This window comes from Mus caroli, unplaced genomic scaffold, assembly GCF_978045245.1.
Source record: "Mus caroli unplaced genomic scaffold, Mus_caroli_1 scaffold_3, whole genome shotgun sequence".
Lineage (NCBI taxonomy): Eukaryota > Metazoa > Chordata > Mammalia > Rodentia > Muridae > Mus > Mus caroli.
This window is the reverse complement of record NW_028227258.1, coordinates 46093304-46107500: the sequence shown is the minus strand read 5'-3', so window position 1 is coordinate 46107500 and position 14197 is coordinate 46093304. Positions and strand designations below refer to the sequence as shown.

General features: G+C 34.8%; 1 protein-coding gene across 1 annotated transcript in view; it reads left to right on the top strand.

The window, feature by feature from the left end:
• The window catches only part of Col11a1 (collagen type XI alpha 1 chain), a 186192-nt gene that overhangs the window by 75983 nt on the left and 96012 nt on the right, over positions 1-14197 (top strand). Inside the window, exons 15-25 of the mRNA XM_021159058.2 lie at positions 788-841; positions 4450-4503; positions 4621-4674; positions 4834-4887; positions 5976-6029; positions 6143-6187; positions 7352-7405; positions 7919-7963; positions 8164-8217; positions 8758-8802; positions 13608-13661. Of these exons, the coding sequence (XP_021014717.1) occupies positions 788-841; positions 4450-4503; positions 4621-4674; positions 4834-4887; positions 5976-6029; positions 6143-6187; positions 7352-7405; positions 7919-7963; positions 8164-8217; positions 8758-8802; positions 13608-13661 (567 nt within the window). The remainder of the gene's footprint in view (positions 1-787; positions 842-4449; positions 4504-4620; positions 4675-4833; positions 4888-5975; positions 6030-6142; positions 6188-7351; positions 7406-7918; positions 7964-8163; positions 8218-8757; positions 8803-13607; positions 13662-14197) is intronic.

The following is a 14197-nucleotide window of genomic DNA, read 5'->3' as shown; positions in this document are numbered from 1 at the left end:
TAGTATGGATGCATATTCCATAACTCCTTTTTTTTTTTTTTTTTTTGAGACAAGGTTTCTCTGTGTAGCCCTGGCTGTCCTGGAACTCAGTTTGTAGACCAGGCTGGCCTCTCGAACTCAGAAATCTGCCTCTACCTCCAAACCATAACTCCTTTCTAAAGTAATTAATTTTCCCTTGCAGTTAATCTACTTGGCATCATTGTACTTTTTAAATTATATAAACATTTGTAAGCTATATTTATTGTAATGATTTATTTTTATAGAAAAATCAAAACAATCTGAGGAAAATGCTTTGATATTATTTTACAATAATAATAATGGCACCAATAACACCATCCTAAAACAGTTTACTACTAGAAAATGCACTACCTGAGAATTATATGTTCATAAAGAGTTGGTTTTGCACAACCTTTACCGTGTGAATTAACTCAGTGTACACCTGACTCTGTTTAAATTCACTGCCCTAGTAGTAACTCACAATGTAGTGGTTTCTCTGGTCTTGTTTACCAGACAATGTTTGTTACAGTAAAAATTTAAAAGAAAATTTTAGGGTGATTTCAATGTTGACTTCTGTTCATTTGCAAGTGTAATATAGATCTTTATATATGGTTCATATATCAGGATCCACTTGACTTTCTAGAAGTTCTATACTTTAGACACAGGACTTAAGTAGCTCATTACATGAGAAGTATCAAACTGATTAAGAAAATGTTTATTTATTTTGAGTGAATTAAAGAGCACTGGTGACTTAACATTAATTGGTTGTCTGTTTTGCTTCTGTCCTCAGGGGGGTCCTGGTTCAGCTGGAGCCAAAGGTGAGAGTGGGGATCCAGGTCCTCAGGTAAGAACCAATCATTTGTTCTCTTTATATATTTTCATTTTTTCTACTTATGTAGTAGAACAACAGAAATGTTAGGAGTACAGAATGTATTTACATCACGTTAAGCCCATACCATGGTTTTAATTGAAAGGAAAACCAATCAGAGTAGGCTGTTGATTTTCCATGAGTTGGTTAATTCCACAGCATGTGAATGGTGGCCCTCGCTGGTTTGAGAGCAGATGGTTTTTACAGGATGCTGTTGGCTAAAGAAGCGATTGCAGCTCTGTTGCTGGTTCTCTCCTGCTTCTGTAAGCACAGATTGCTTAGCGCACTTCATGTAAGCTAAAGTCAGACCTTTGTGTATTAGATACTAAGTAGAGAAAGATGTTATGCTCAGTGTAGTTATCATAGAAACAAGTAAACGAAACAAAACAAAAAAACCCAATTTGATTTGAAAATACTCATTTTTAAATGAGAATACTGTCTGATAAACTGTAGAATAAATTCACACTGTCTGTGGAGTCCTGCATTGCTTATCCTCTCGTTGCTTTCCTTCTTTCTTTAAGGCTTTGTAATCATACTTTAATTATACCTAATAATGTATTTCCACACCATTTTATGCATGAATACATTTTGGTTATATGCACCCACCATTACTCCCTCTTTAGTCTTTCCTAATGATATAATTTTCTTCACTACAATTAGATTTATTTAAAAGTGATAAGAAATAATAGAATCAGAGCCCATTATATACATTTGTAACTATGATTAAGATAATAAATATGTTCTATAGATCACAACAATTATTTTATTAAATCTTTTTAAATAATGTTTCATTATTTCTTTAAGAGGATCAGATGAGGTATTTCAATCATCTTTAAGGCCAACTCCTCCTAACATGATCTATCCCTACACTTACCCTCTCACCTCCACAACCTGATGTCCTCTCTCTGTTCATATTTTTCCTGTTTTCTCTTAAATGTCTCATTGACCCCAGTTTGTAATGCCCATATGTACTCATGAGTGTTGGGCCATTCACTGAAATGTGATTATGATACTAGAAGCTGTACTTAAAAACAACAACAACAAAACCCAGCTATTTATTTATTCACTTCATATCCCAATATCAGCCCCCCTCTCCTCCCAGTACAACCTCAGGCAGATCCTCCCCACAGTTTCTTCCTCCTTAACCTCTCACTATCCCTGATCCCCCACACCTGGAATTACAGTAGTGCTAGGGACATCCTCTCCCACTGAGATGAGACAATGCAGCCCAATTAGGTGAATGGAATCAACAGGGAGGCAGGCAACAGATTCTGGGACAGCCTCTGCTCCTATTAAGGGGCCTGCATGAAGCTGTACTTTTAAAGAGAACTGACGCTAACTCCCACAACCACCTCAATTATAAGTGACAGTCACTCCATGCTAGAACGTTGAACCACTTGATCAAATGCAGTCAACCCCAGCTGCTGAGAATTCATGAGTGCAACAGTCCTGTCATGTCCAGAAGACACACAAGCAATTTCTTAGTATTTTTCCCTTACAGATTCAACTTTGTTTGACCTAAAAATATCTGGTAACCACTCTCCTATTCTTTGCCATGGAATTTTGCACAGTGTTCAGAAAAAAATCTAAATGAAATTGTGCCATATACAACATTCTATTACTGACTTTTTTGGATAAGGCTTATAAGGTCTTCAGACTCGTAGTATTTGAGTGCATCAATACTATAATCTTTTTCTTTCTTTTTATTGGATATTTTATTTATTTATAATTAAAATATTATCTACTTTACCAGTTTCTCCTCTGCACACCTCCTATCCCATCTTCCTTCCCCCTGCTTTTATGAGGGTGCTCCTCCACCCAACCTCCCACTTCCACCTCCTTGCCCTGGCATTCCCCTACACTGGGATATCCAGCCTTCTCAGAACCAAGGGCCTCTCTTCCCATTGATGCCAGATAAGGCCATCTTCTGCTACATATGTGGCTGGAGCCATGGGTCTCTCCATGTGTACTCTTTGGTGGTTTAGTCCCTGGGTGCTCTGGGAGGTCTGGTTAGTTGATATTGTTGTTCTTACTATGGGGTTGCAAACCCCTTCAGCTCCTTCAGTCCTTTATTAGAACAGTGATAACAATATTTAAACAGCCCAAGATGTGTTAGTCTTGATTTCATTGTTTAATTAACATTGATATAAAAAAGATGGAAAACGCTGACTGGTTCACTGGGAATTTCAGAAAAATATTAAAATACACTACCTAAGAATATTGTAAGATTATTGCTCATTAAAATTCACAAAGCAACATGTATACTCATCTGTTTATAGAAATGGTGAATCTGAAGGCATGACATGTTTTAGGATATGGTCTTTGTTGAGCCTTTAAGTCCAAAAAGTTAGGTGATATCAAAGAAGTATCTTTTTCATTAAAATCTGTCCATATTGCACATGTGGATAGATTGTTCATCAGCTAAATGTATTACTTTCAGAAGTTCCAGGTTTGGTTTTTAGTACCCACGTGGCTGCTACCAACAACCTTTAAGTCCAGTTCCACAGCATCTGATGCCCTCTTCTGATGTCTGCAGGCTCATGCACATGCATGGTTCACTTACATACACTCAGGCACACACATGCAAAATAAGATTAGTTCATTAAGGAAAAAAAAAAACCTTGGCAACATTTGTTGAGTTGGTACTTCTCGTCCCTCTTGGTAAGGTTCCTGATATACTCCTCTCCAACAATTTTTTTAAGCTACATTCTTTGACTTCCAATGATTAGACACTGTCATTCTTACATTTCCACAATAAATAATCTTAGCCTTCAGTGAGATCATGTTTTCAGTTAGAAGGTGATCATATATGACTTTGTGGATAGTTGAAGAGTCATTCACGGAGATTTAGTTGAAAACAGGTAATCATGTTATAGGAGCTTTCACTATGCTTGAAAGGTGATTAAATCCAATGTGATCAGTGGTTTGGGAAATGAATCATCTAGGAGAGGATATTTAAACAATGAAAAGGGAAAGGGTCAAGTGCTTGAAATGAGAATGGAATGATGGCATTATCATAGCTCGATGACTGCTATGTGGAAACCATCTCTCTGACAACTGAATATGTAATTGATCATAAAGGCTTAAAAGTATATCACTATATTTCTTTTGTTTGACTATATTCACATCTACATAAAATACTTTGCAATAGAGGCTGGAGAGATTGTTCAGCGGTTAAGAGTTCTGACTGACCTTCTAAAGGTCCCAAGTTCAAATCCCAGCAACCACATGGTGGCTCACAACCATCCATAGCAAGATCTGATGCCCACCTCTCAGGTATCTGAAGACAGCTGCAGTGGACTTACATATAATAAATAAATAAATCTTTAAAAACAAAACAAAACAAACAAATAAAAAATATTTTGCAATGTAGTTGTTTATATGAGAAGCTCCTTAATAAAATTGCTTTTCTGACTTCTGCTTTTTCAGAATTTTTATGGCAAAATAATCTCTTTGTGATTAAATAAATGAACAACACAGATAATTTTGGTTTTTAAAACCATCTCTTTTGACTTTGACTGATTAAGATTTCTGCATTGTGATTTCATATAGTTTTCATATAGTTTCATCATGTTTACATATAGGGTCCTCGAGGTGTCCAAGGTCCTCCTGGTCCAACGGGAAAACCTGGAAAGAGGGTAAGGGTATTTTTCCTTGTGCACTTTGAGATGAAGCTTCAGCCATTGATTAGTTTGTCTCTTTGTGTTTATTGCCATGTGACCTTCCTGACTTAATCTTGCATTGGGCATTTCTAGGGCCGTCCAGGTGCTGATGGAGGAAGAGGCATGCCAGGAGAATCTGGGTCTAAGGTCAGGACTTGATAACTTTGTATTCAGATAATGTTTGGCACTTTATCCTTGACAGTATTATAATTTAATATAAAATCTTTTGAATTTTACACTTTACACTGACATTAGAGTTCTGACCCAGAATGAGAATATGATGGTAATATGATTGTGATTTTACAGGGAGACCGAGGGTTTGATGGACTTCCAGGTCTGCCTGGTGACAAAGGTCACAGGGTAAGATACCTTTACTACATTTTATCCAAAATGTAATAGTTTCCTTTGGAGCTTAGGTGGCTTTGGTATACTTTTGGAAATCAGAAGAAAAAAAAATAACACAAACAGTGGTGACTCCATTTGGTAAATTTTTGTATCTATTGGATACTGAGAATATGTAGATGCAGATTATATATAGTGCCAGTCTGTCTGTTTTTTCACTACTTGTAGACATTGAAATATTCCTATGTGCAAAAAGATAGAGGCAGAATCTCTATGCTCATAGATGTGAGGAAGAGCAGTTGAATAGGAGAGTTGGAGAATTTAAATGAGAATATTATTTCTTGAGCATTGCATATTCTTTACATTTTTCTCTGTGGAAATAACACAGGTGAGGACACCTGCAGATATCCTGACAACATTGTTTCTTTGTGTTGCACACTTCAGTGAAAGAACTCATTAATTGTAAGGCTAAAGAAATCAGCATGCTGAATAGTCACAACTGTTAGGTTATGTTTTAGTGGGAAATTGGAAGACAGTTTTAAAAATAATAAGAATTGGTTATTTGTATCTTTCTTCACCAGAATGAAGAACAAATCTAGGACTGTATTTAGGTAAATTGGAGAATGAAAAGGAAAATTTAATCTTACAGTCACCTAATAAAATAACATATTACACCTAACCCATAATAGGATGCACATATAATTTTGTTTTGTGAAATAAATTCTAAATACCTTTAAGTGTTCATGAGTTGTGCTGATTTAATATGAATTATTCAGAAATTAAGAAAAAATGATGTCCAGTTGTGCCCATTCTTTAGAGGCTCATAAATAATTTTCTGAATGATTCATTTCTTAATAATGTCTAAAATATTTTACATGTTTTCATTAAATCATTTTTATTAAAAATTGAGAGAGAATTTTCTAGCATACTAATTTGTAATGCCTGTTAGAGTTTAAAATTTTACTATTGGAATCACTCTAAGAAAGGTCCAGGCGAGGTAAGTTTCCAGGACATGTGTCCTGTTGACCCTGATTGTGTTGACTCTCAGGTACTCATACGCAATCACCTTGATTCCTGCATTTCTCCTGTTTCTGTTTATTCCTTAGGGGGAAAGAGGTCCACAAGGTCCACCTGGCCTCCCTGGCGATGATGGAATGAGGGTATATTAAGAGTTTTCTTGTTTTAGACTTGTTTACAATTAATCCACCAAAGAGCAACTGTTTTTGAAGTCACACCCCTCTAATAGGGCTCTCTCCACTTTTGTCACCCATAGGGAGAAGATGGGGAGATCGGGCCCAGGGGTCTTCCAGGTGAAGCTGTAAGGAATTATTTTCTTTATTTTTATATACCAATCTCTTTTATGAGGAATAGTGTCTTGTACTAGTTCAGCAAAGCTAAACTCAGGAAACATTGAATTTTACACAAATTAGCCAAGAAATTTTCATATTAAAAAAAAAAACAGAGTGAATACAGTTGCCTTTTCTTGTGAACAAAATATTCGTGACTTGAGAAAAAGCAATGTAGACATTTTGCTGGTCAAAATTCTTATTAGTTATGTTTAGTTGCAGTTTTTTTAATTTAAATATTTTATTTCATTTTTTGCATTTTATTTATTCTTTTAATAAAAATTATTTTCTAATACTATCAGTGATTCCAGAATAAATTTTTGTATATAAATTAACTTTGTTTTCAGAAGCAAGATACTAAGATGTTACATACTACCCATAAAGATTATATGACTCCTCTCCAATAAATGTTGATAATAAGGAAGGTCAGTGGTGGATATTTACTCAAAGCCAGCTCAGGAAAAGAACCAAACTTGAAAAGGCTTCCTAGCTTCAGCTTTCATTTGCTTCATTATAAAGCCAGCCAGGTCAATTATGGTAAAGAAAATAGAGCAAATTATTATGCTTTCTTTTTTAAAGCTGGGAAAGAACTTTGAGGAAAAGGGGACAGAAAGGGAATTTGAATATAACTGTTAATTCTCTAAAACCCCTCAATGTAGAGAATGGTTGTATAATCCCCATAGATAAATACCTACCTGTTTGTTCTTCAATGAATGCTCTCCCAAGATATCTAAAAGAAAAATGAATGGGAATTTGGGCTTTTGTGTTTGTTCAACTGTGCCATCGTACAAAATCAAGTGTGTCAAGATCAAGTTAGAAAATGACACAAAGTTATTTTATTAAGAATATTAGATTAATTTGATTTAAAAAAATTACAAGTGATGCATGTGTAAATAAATTGAATCTAAGAAAGTTTCTGTACTAAACACTGTTATCTATTATTTTCTTTTGTGTCTATATAAACATTCAATATTTATATTATGTGAAATGGTACTTTAAACATGTACTTTCAGTGCACTGATAGGAGATGGATCGATATTTCAACTCACATATTATATTAAAAATATTCAGTGAAAGAGTCCTGTTCTGAGGGCATTCCTTATGCAAGCTTTCTCTTTTTCTTTTATTCCTCTCAGGGTCCAAGAGGCTTGCTGGGACCAAGGGGAACTCCAGGACCTCCTGGGCAGCCTGTATGTATTACTGTGAACATTCTGGTTTTTCTAGAAGAAAGCTTATTGCCAAATGTATGTGTATGTGTATTTTATGTGCATGTATATGTGTATGTGTCTCTGTGTGTGTGTGTGTGTGTATGTGTATGTATGTATGTATATGTATATGTAATGCATATGCCTATGTATATGTATATGTATAGAACTCTGTAGAGAAACTAGTTTACTGTCAGGCTGTACTCTGAGTCTCTGAATACTGGCTCTCAGATTAATTGATTTCTCTCTCCATCCTTGCTTTTTCTGTCTCTTTAGGTATCTCTTATACTTTTCGTGATTAATCATAGCATACAATGGAAAATGATACTAGATCATCTTCAGAATAGACATGGATGGGAGGCACTATACAAGCCTTCCCTAATTTTTGTTACATGCTAAATTCTCATTTCTGTTAATTAAAAAAAAAAAAAACTTCAGTCACCACAGGCTTCTCTTTTAATATATAAAGTTTTAAATATATTTTGTTCTTCATTGAAGGGTATCGGAGGTATAGATGGCCCCCAAGGACCAAAGGGAAACATGGTATGTAGTCAATATCTATAAACTCATGTCAACTTCAGAGTTACTGTTGTTAAATTAAAAACATATTGTTACATATTACTAAATATATTTTCCCGACTTCTTGAATAAGAACTGATTTGGGGCTAATTTTTAACAATTAGAGTTAAAAAATAAACTATAATACAAAAGCCTTACTAATCACTTTATTTCTTCCTATGCAGGGTCCCCAAGGGGAGCCTGGACCACCAGGTCAGCAAGGAAATCCAGGACCTCAAGTAAGTCTAAGCCACTATTTTTCCTGGGAGATATGAGGTTAAGATTGCTTTATTTAAAATAAATTTCATAATGTCAGAATATTCTTTGCAATGCCAAATATGTGTAAACTTTGAATGTGAAAAGTATTTCCTTTTTTACATGTTTAAGAGAAAAATGACTTATCCAGCTTTTACAAGGTGCCATGGTGAAATCCACACCTGCGGAAGATTCTGGATAGAACTGAAGTTTAAGCTCTTGCATAGAGTTTATGAAAACTCCTTAAACTGCTCAAGAACTCTCTGATGTGCACGCACACGTGTGTGTGTGTGTGTGTGTGTGTTTTAGAGAGAAGAACAGCAAAAGGGAGAGGAAGGAGGTAGGGAAAGGGAGAGGGACGGATGCAAGAGTGATGAGAGAGGAGAGAGAGAGAGAGAGTGAGAGTGAGAGAGAGAGATCAAAGTTCTTGTGAATCAATACAAGTGCCATAGATTTAATTATGTATTGTGAACATGTGTCCTTCTGAAATGATTCCTGACATTAAATAAATTCTTTTATAATAGGGACTTCCTGGTCCACAAGGCCCAATTGGCCCTCCAGGAGAAAAAGTAAGTTGTTCTAGTGTTCTCACTGGTAAGCTACTCTACAGCAGGGGGAAAGTCTAGTCCTGTGGATAAGGCGTCTCCATACTTTCCCTACCTGTTGTCAAAGTTGTATAGTAACCTGAACTAACATCATGGTAATAAAAGTTGGATATAATTTATTTAAAGGTTGAATGGAATTTATTTAAACCTATTTAAGGTGTAGTTTCAACTTAGCAGGTAACATAATCAATAATGATAATTTCGGTAACTAATTGGGATGATTGTTTTCTCTTTATTTTCTCTTTACTTTCTTGTTATTTAAAATCTGTAATTGACTCAACGTCTGTAAACTTTAAACTTCTCTACTGTTAGAATTAGGCATTCAGGATGGAAGCTCTTGCGTTGCACATTACATTTCATACTTTCACTATTCAGAACACTTTATGCACTTATCTATCATCCAAAACAAGATATCCATGACAGAATTATAATAAAAAAAACAGTTTGTATAATCTTTGTGTCTGATTCTTTGTGGTATGTGATGGTTTGATTTATTGAAAGTTTTTAAGTAAATAAGTTTATAAAATATAACTTAAATTATATTATTTGTAAATAAACTTTATTCTGTATGTGAGTGTTTTCTTCATAATTGTCTGTGCATCTCATGTGTGCAGGCCTGTGGAGGCCATAAGAGGGCTTCAAATCTGTTAGAAGTGCAGTTACAGGTTGTTGTGTGCTGCTAAGTTGGTGCTGCAAATTGAAACCAGGTCATCTGGAAGACAAACCAATGCTTAACCATGGAGTCACCTCTCCAGCACATAAAATCTACACTTTTTTTTTTTACTATAATTACATTTTCTTTCTTTTTTTTAAAAAAAGATTTATTTATTATATGTAAGTACACTGTAGCTGTCTTCAGACACTCCAGAAGAGGGAGTCAGATCTCATTACGGATGGTTGTGAGCCACCATGTGGTTGCTGGGATTTGAACTCTGGACCTTCGGAAGAGCAGTTGGGTGCTCTTACCCACTGAGCCATCTCACCAGCCCCTACATTTTCTTTCAATAAAACTTGTATGATCTACTTAAAGAGTACTTTTAATTTTTCACTGGCCCATTTTGGTGTAGGTGACAAATAACATTCTTGATATTAAAATATCAATATCAGATAACTCCGTATCTGGATGACAGCAAGAATAAACGGTGTACTTAAAGGGATGGCTTTCCTCTGTTTTCCTTTGAGAGATTCCCCAAGTAGTACTTCATTTCTGCTTTGATTACAGGACAGTCATTAGCTGGCTTTTTGTAGTGATTTTTTTTCTCTTATTTTTGTGAATTTCAGTAAATATGACTGGTTCTGAGAAAAATCAATACATTTACTCATGTAAATTTACACATTATAAAGGCCACTTGTATAGCTTAACATGAGACAGTGTTTTTAGTAAATTTACAGAGTTGTACAAATACTTAATTTTTAAAATATTTATACCACCCTAGGAAGGCTTTCCATTCTACAATTCTAGCCAACAGTCTCTTTGCTTTCTGTCTGTATACTTTCCACCTGAATATTTTATAGTAATGAAATGTTAATGTTTAAAGCAGAAATTTCACCATAGCACTGAGTATCTGGTCTTTGTGCTTATTTTTCATTTTATAATACTTTGGATCTTACACAAGTGAGAGCATATATCTATAATATGATCCTTTTTGTGCAATAAGTATTACATTCAGAATAGAGTTGTCAGGGGTTCACCATGTTGGTTTGTCTGACTTGAAACTCTATGTGGTCCAGGTTGTTTTCTAACTCACTGGGACATGTCCGCTTCCATCTCCTTAGTGTTGGGATTAAAGATGTGCACCACCACATTTGACTAGTCCTGTACTTCCTTTATTTAGGGACTATTGAAGTTCATTATTTATGGGGATAATTAGATCATGCAGTGTATTGGTGGTGTTGAAAAGTACAGCATGAGATTTAGATATGTTCTAAAGACTATTTTAAGCCATTTATTTGGCAAGCAATATATTACTGAGCAGCACTGTTCACCTTGAGTCTCTGTTTTAGATAAGTAAACTTAAGCTTGACTACTCATATCTTCTGTTTAGCACTTCATAAACCTCACATCTATATTACAAATTGCAAATATGTACCTGTTAAATTTCCAACAGGCCCTTATTATGTGTTCCTTGGATTGTTAAGAGGAATTTTTCCTTGGCAAAATGAGTATATTTAATTCCATTTTTAGAACCCAAAGTAAAATATATGATTTGGCTCACTGCAGCTTAGTTCACATTGTACTCCAGTATTTTCTCTGTCCCAAGCATATCCACTTTCTAAATTCAAAGATGATATTGTCCTATCAAAAGGACAAGAAACTTAAAAGGACATATATTTAAGGATTGCATATATGGTCTGTACTTAATATCTTGCCTACACCAGGTAGTAAATATTTTATTTACTTTAAAGTTTGTAAATAATAATTATTTCATGTATGATTTAATATTTATTATATTATGGTAAGATATTTTAATATCTAAGAACTTTCATATAAAGTTATTTCCGCATATTTTTACTATATTTCTAATAAATGTTACTAGTAGTTTGCAATGATAAACTACCTCTGTTATTCACTCTGACATTTTTGACAAGGAGAGCATTTCCTGTGATTTAATTTGTGAGTTTAGAGTTCATATTACTCACATGCTAATTGATTTACAGAAAACAAATGATGTGACTCTGTGAGCTCAGTGAGAAATACCAAGACACAAAGTAAATGTCTACTAAAGACTGTGACTTTGAAAACTTGAATGACTATATGCATACAGACTAGGACTATGTCACATGTCACATAATAACAGATGTTGATATTTCCTGGGACTCACTCAACAAAGTGGATCATGCATATAAATTGCTTAACATAGTGCATAGAAACACTTCATACATTTTAACTTTTATTAAAATATGGAACATATGACATTCATTCATCTTTATTCCCACCTCACTAGGGACAGCATTGGGAGTTAAAAATGCAGATAGAACATTTTGTTGTCATGAAACCTCCATTCAAAAGGAGATGGATTGAATTCAATTTCATTTAAAAATTATCTTATTTTGGCAGAGTTTTAATATTTCTTGTCTTTTCTCAAATAAATATATATCAACGGCAAAGATCCATGTAACGTTGTGTGCCAAACCATCAGCACCTCTACTTGTGACAATAATGCAGGGAGTCAGTCTATGTTGGTTTACTTCATTTGTTTTGAAGAAACAAGAGCAGTGCCTTTAAATAAAGAGTAACTTAAGTGACAGACAAAATACTGCAATTAAATATTCGGTAAGGTAATGACTATGGAATGTAAGAGGGCTGCATATTGTTGGGAAGAACTGAAAACTTTAAGCCCTTCCACAAGGATACAAATAACTTAATATATGAAAGCCATTTTCAAGAGGTAATGTTTCCAAGCTTTTTGTTACACATGATTTAATTGGTGCTTCCCAGCCACCATGGGTACAATGCTTACCTTAAATACCCTCTAACAATGGAAATGCTGTGGACTGTCTTGGAGATTCAGACTTGCTGCTGACATCCCTTCTCCACTATCAACCCTTCTCACATCCTGGCAATGAACTCCAAGCCATATTGCCTTGGGCTTCATAAATTTAACATCCCCATTAGAACACTTAATTTTCTCTTAATAAAGGGTTTCTTGCAGTGTTTCTCTTTACAGTGTTCTACATTTAGGGATAATGAGGTCACATGGAATTAGAAACACTCAATAGTTGAGAAAGGACCAGAGTGATCCCCCGAGCAGTTACATTTTAGTCTTCTGTTAGATGCGTATTAGTTTATGCACCTTTTATATCAAAATAGATGTACCCTTAACAAGCCCTAATAAGTCATCCAGGAACTTATATTTAGTAGAAGAGTTTAAAAACCTGGTTATCCACCACTAGAATTCTGACTGTATCCATGTTTGTTAATAATAGAACAGTCTATTATATGCTATATATAGAAGTGTATACTATAACAAGCATATGTGCAAATCTAGATGATATAAATTGATGCAGCCTCTTGACAAAATCAAGAGATGTATGCATATGGACTGACAAAATAAAAACTGTTTTAGAGTAAACTTACCCTTCATTAAGCAGAAGGGTAATGTAGTAAATATATTAACTGTAAATGTATTCATTTATCACTGTCATCAAGAGTCAAATAATATATACAGCTATGCATGTTATGCTTTTATACAACCAAGAACACATTCATTCGGTTACATTACCACAAATACCCAAGTAATAATTGTCTCCTCTGACATTAAGAGGCTAGCATTAGGAATATTTTGTCCCTATTTTAATCTTACGATGTCACTGTCATGTATTTGGTCTATTATTTTCAAAGCATTCAGTCGAGCTCATAACTGGGTAATTTGGGTAGATACTTATATAACATTTTCAATGTAAATTTCCAAAGCTCTGAGGCTTACTCAGTGTTATGAGTGAATGCTTTTCTTGACCTGTATTATTTGCATTTTTGTTCTGTTAGTGATAGTTTATTGTATCACCTAAACACTAACTTGTCAACTTTACTAATGAAACATTTAAAACAACCAAGCTGACTAAACATAACATATTTTGATATTTGTTAAGTTCAAAATCATTTGTCATCATGTACTGTGTTTTTGGTTATTTATGGTACTGTTGAGCATTTAGGGATGGAAGACACACTCTCAAGTCCATGCTGTTATTAAGTGTTGTACTGATATCCACCATGTAGGAATTTTTACATTTTTCTTTCTTTTAAATCATATTCTTCTCCTTTTGATTAGGGGCCACAAGGAAAACCAGGGCTTGCGGGACTTCCTGGTGCTGACGGACCTCCTGTAAGTCAGAGCTGTCTGTGTTGTCATGGACATTTCCATAAGCAATCTTAAAAAATAATTTTGACATATGTCTTATAAATAATTATGTATAGGCAGTAATAAAAGTGAACTGATTCCGTAACTAAACATTGGTTTCTCTAGAATGCAATACCATTTCTATAAAGAAATATACGGCCCATTTGTTGGGAAGTTTCAATAAGATCACAGTAGCCTCTAATTGAAATAACCCACATCCTGCATAGCAGAACTTGCCCAAATCCCTTCTTCCTAATTCCACATGTTACTTTCTGATATCTACTTCAGCCTGCTTGGATTTTCAGTGGCTATTTCATTTGGTGTCTGTTACTTCTCATAGAGAACATGAGTTCACTCACTTTTTTAACTTGCCTCTTGGAGTCTTTCTGTCTTAGGATTTTGATTAATAAAACCCCACAACCAACAACAACCTGGGGGAGGAAAGGGTTTGTTTAGTTCCAGGTTATCATCCCTCACTGAGAGAAGTTTGAACAGGATGTCAAGCAGGGTAGGAACATAGG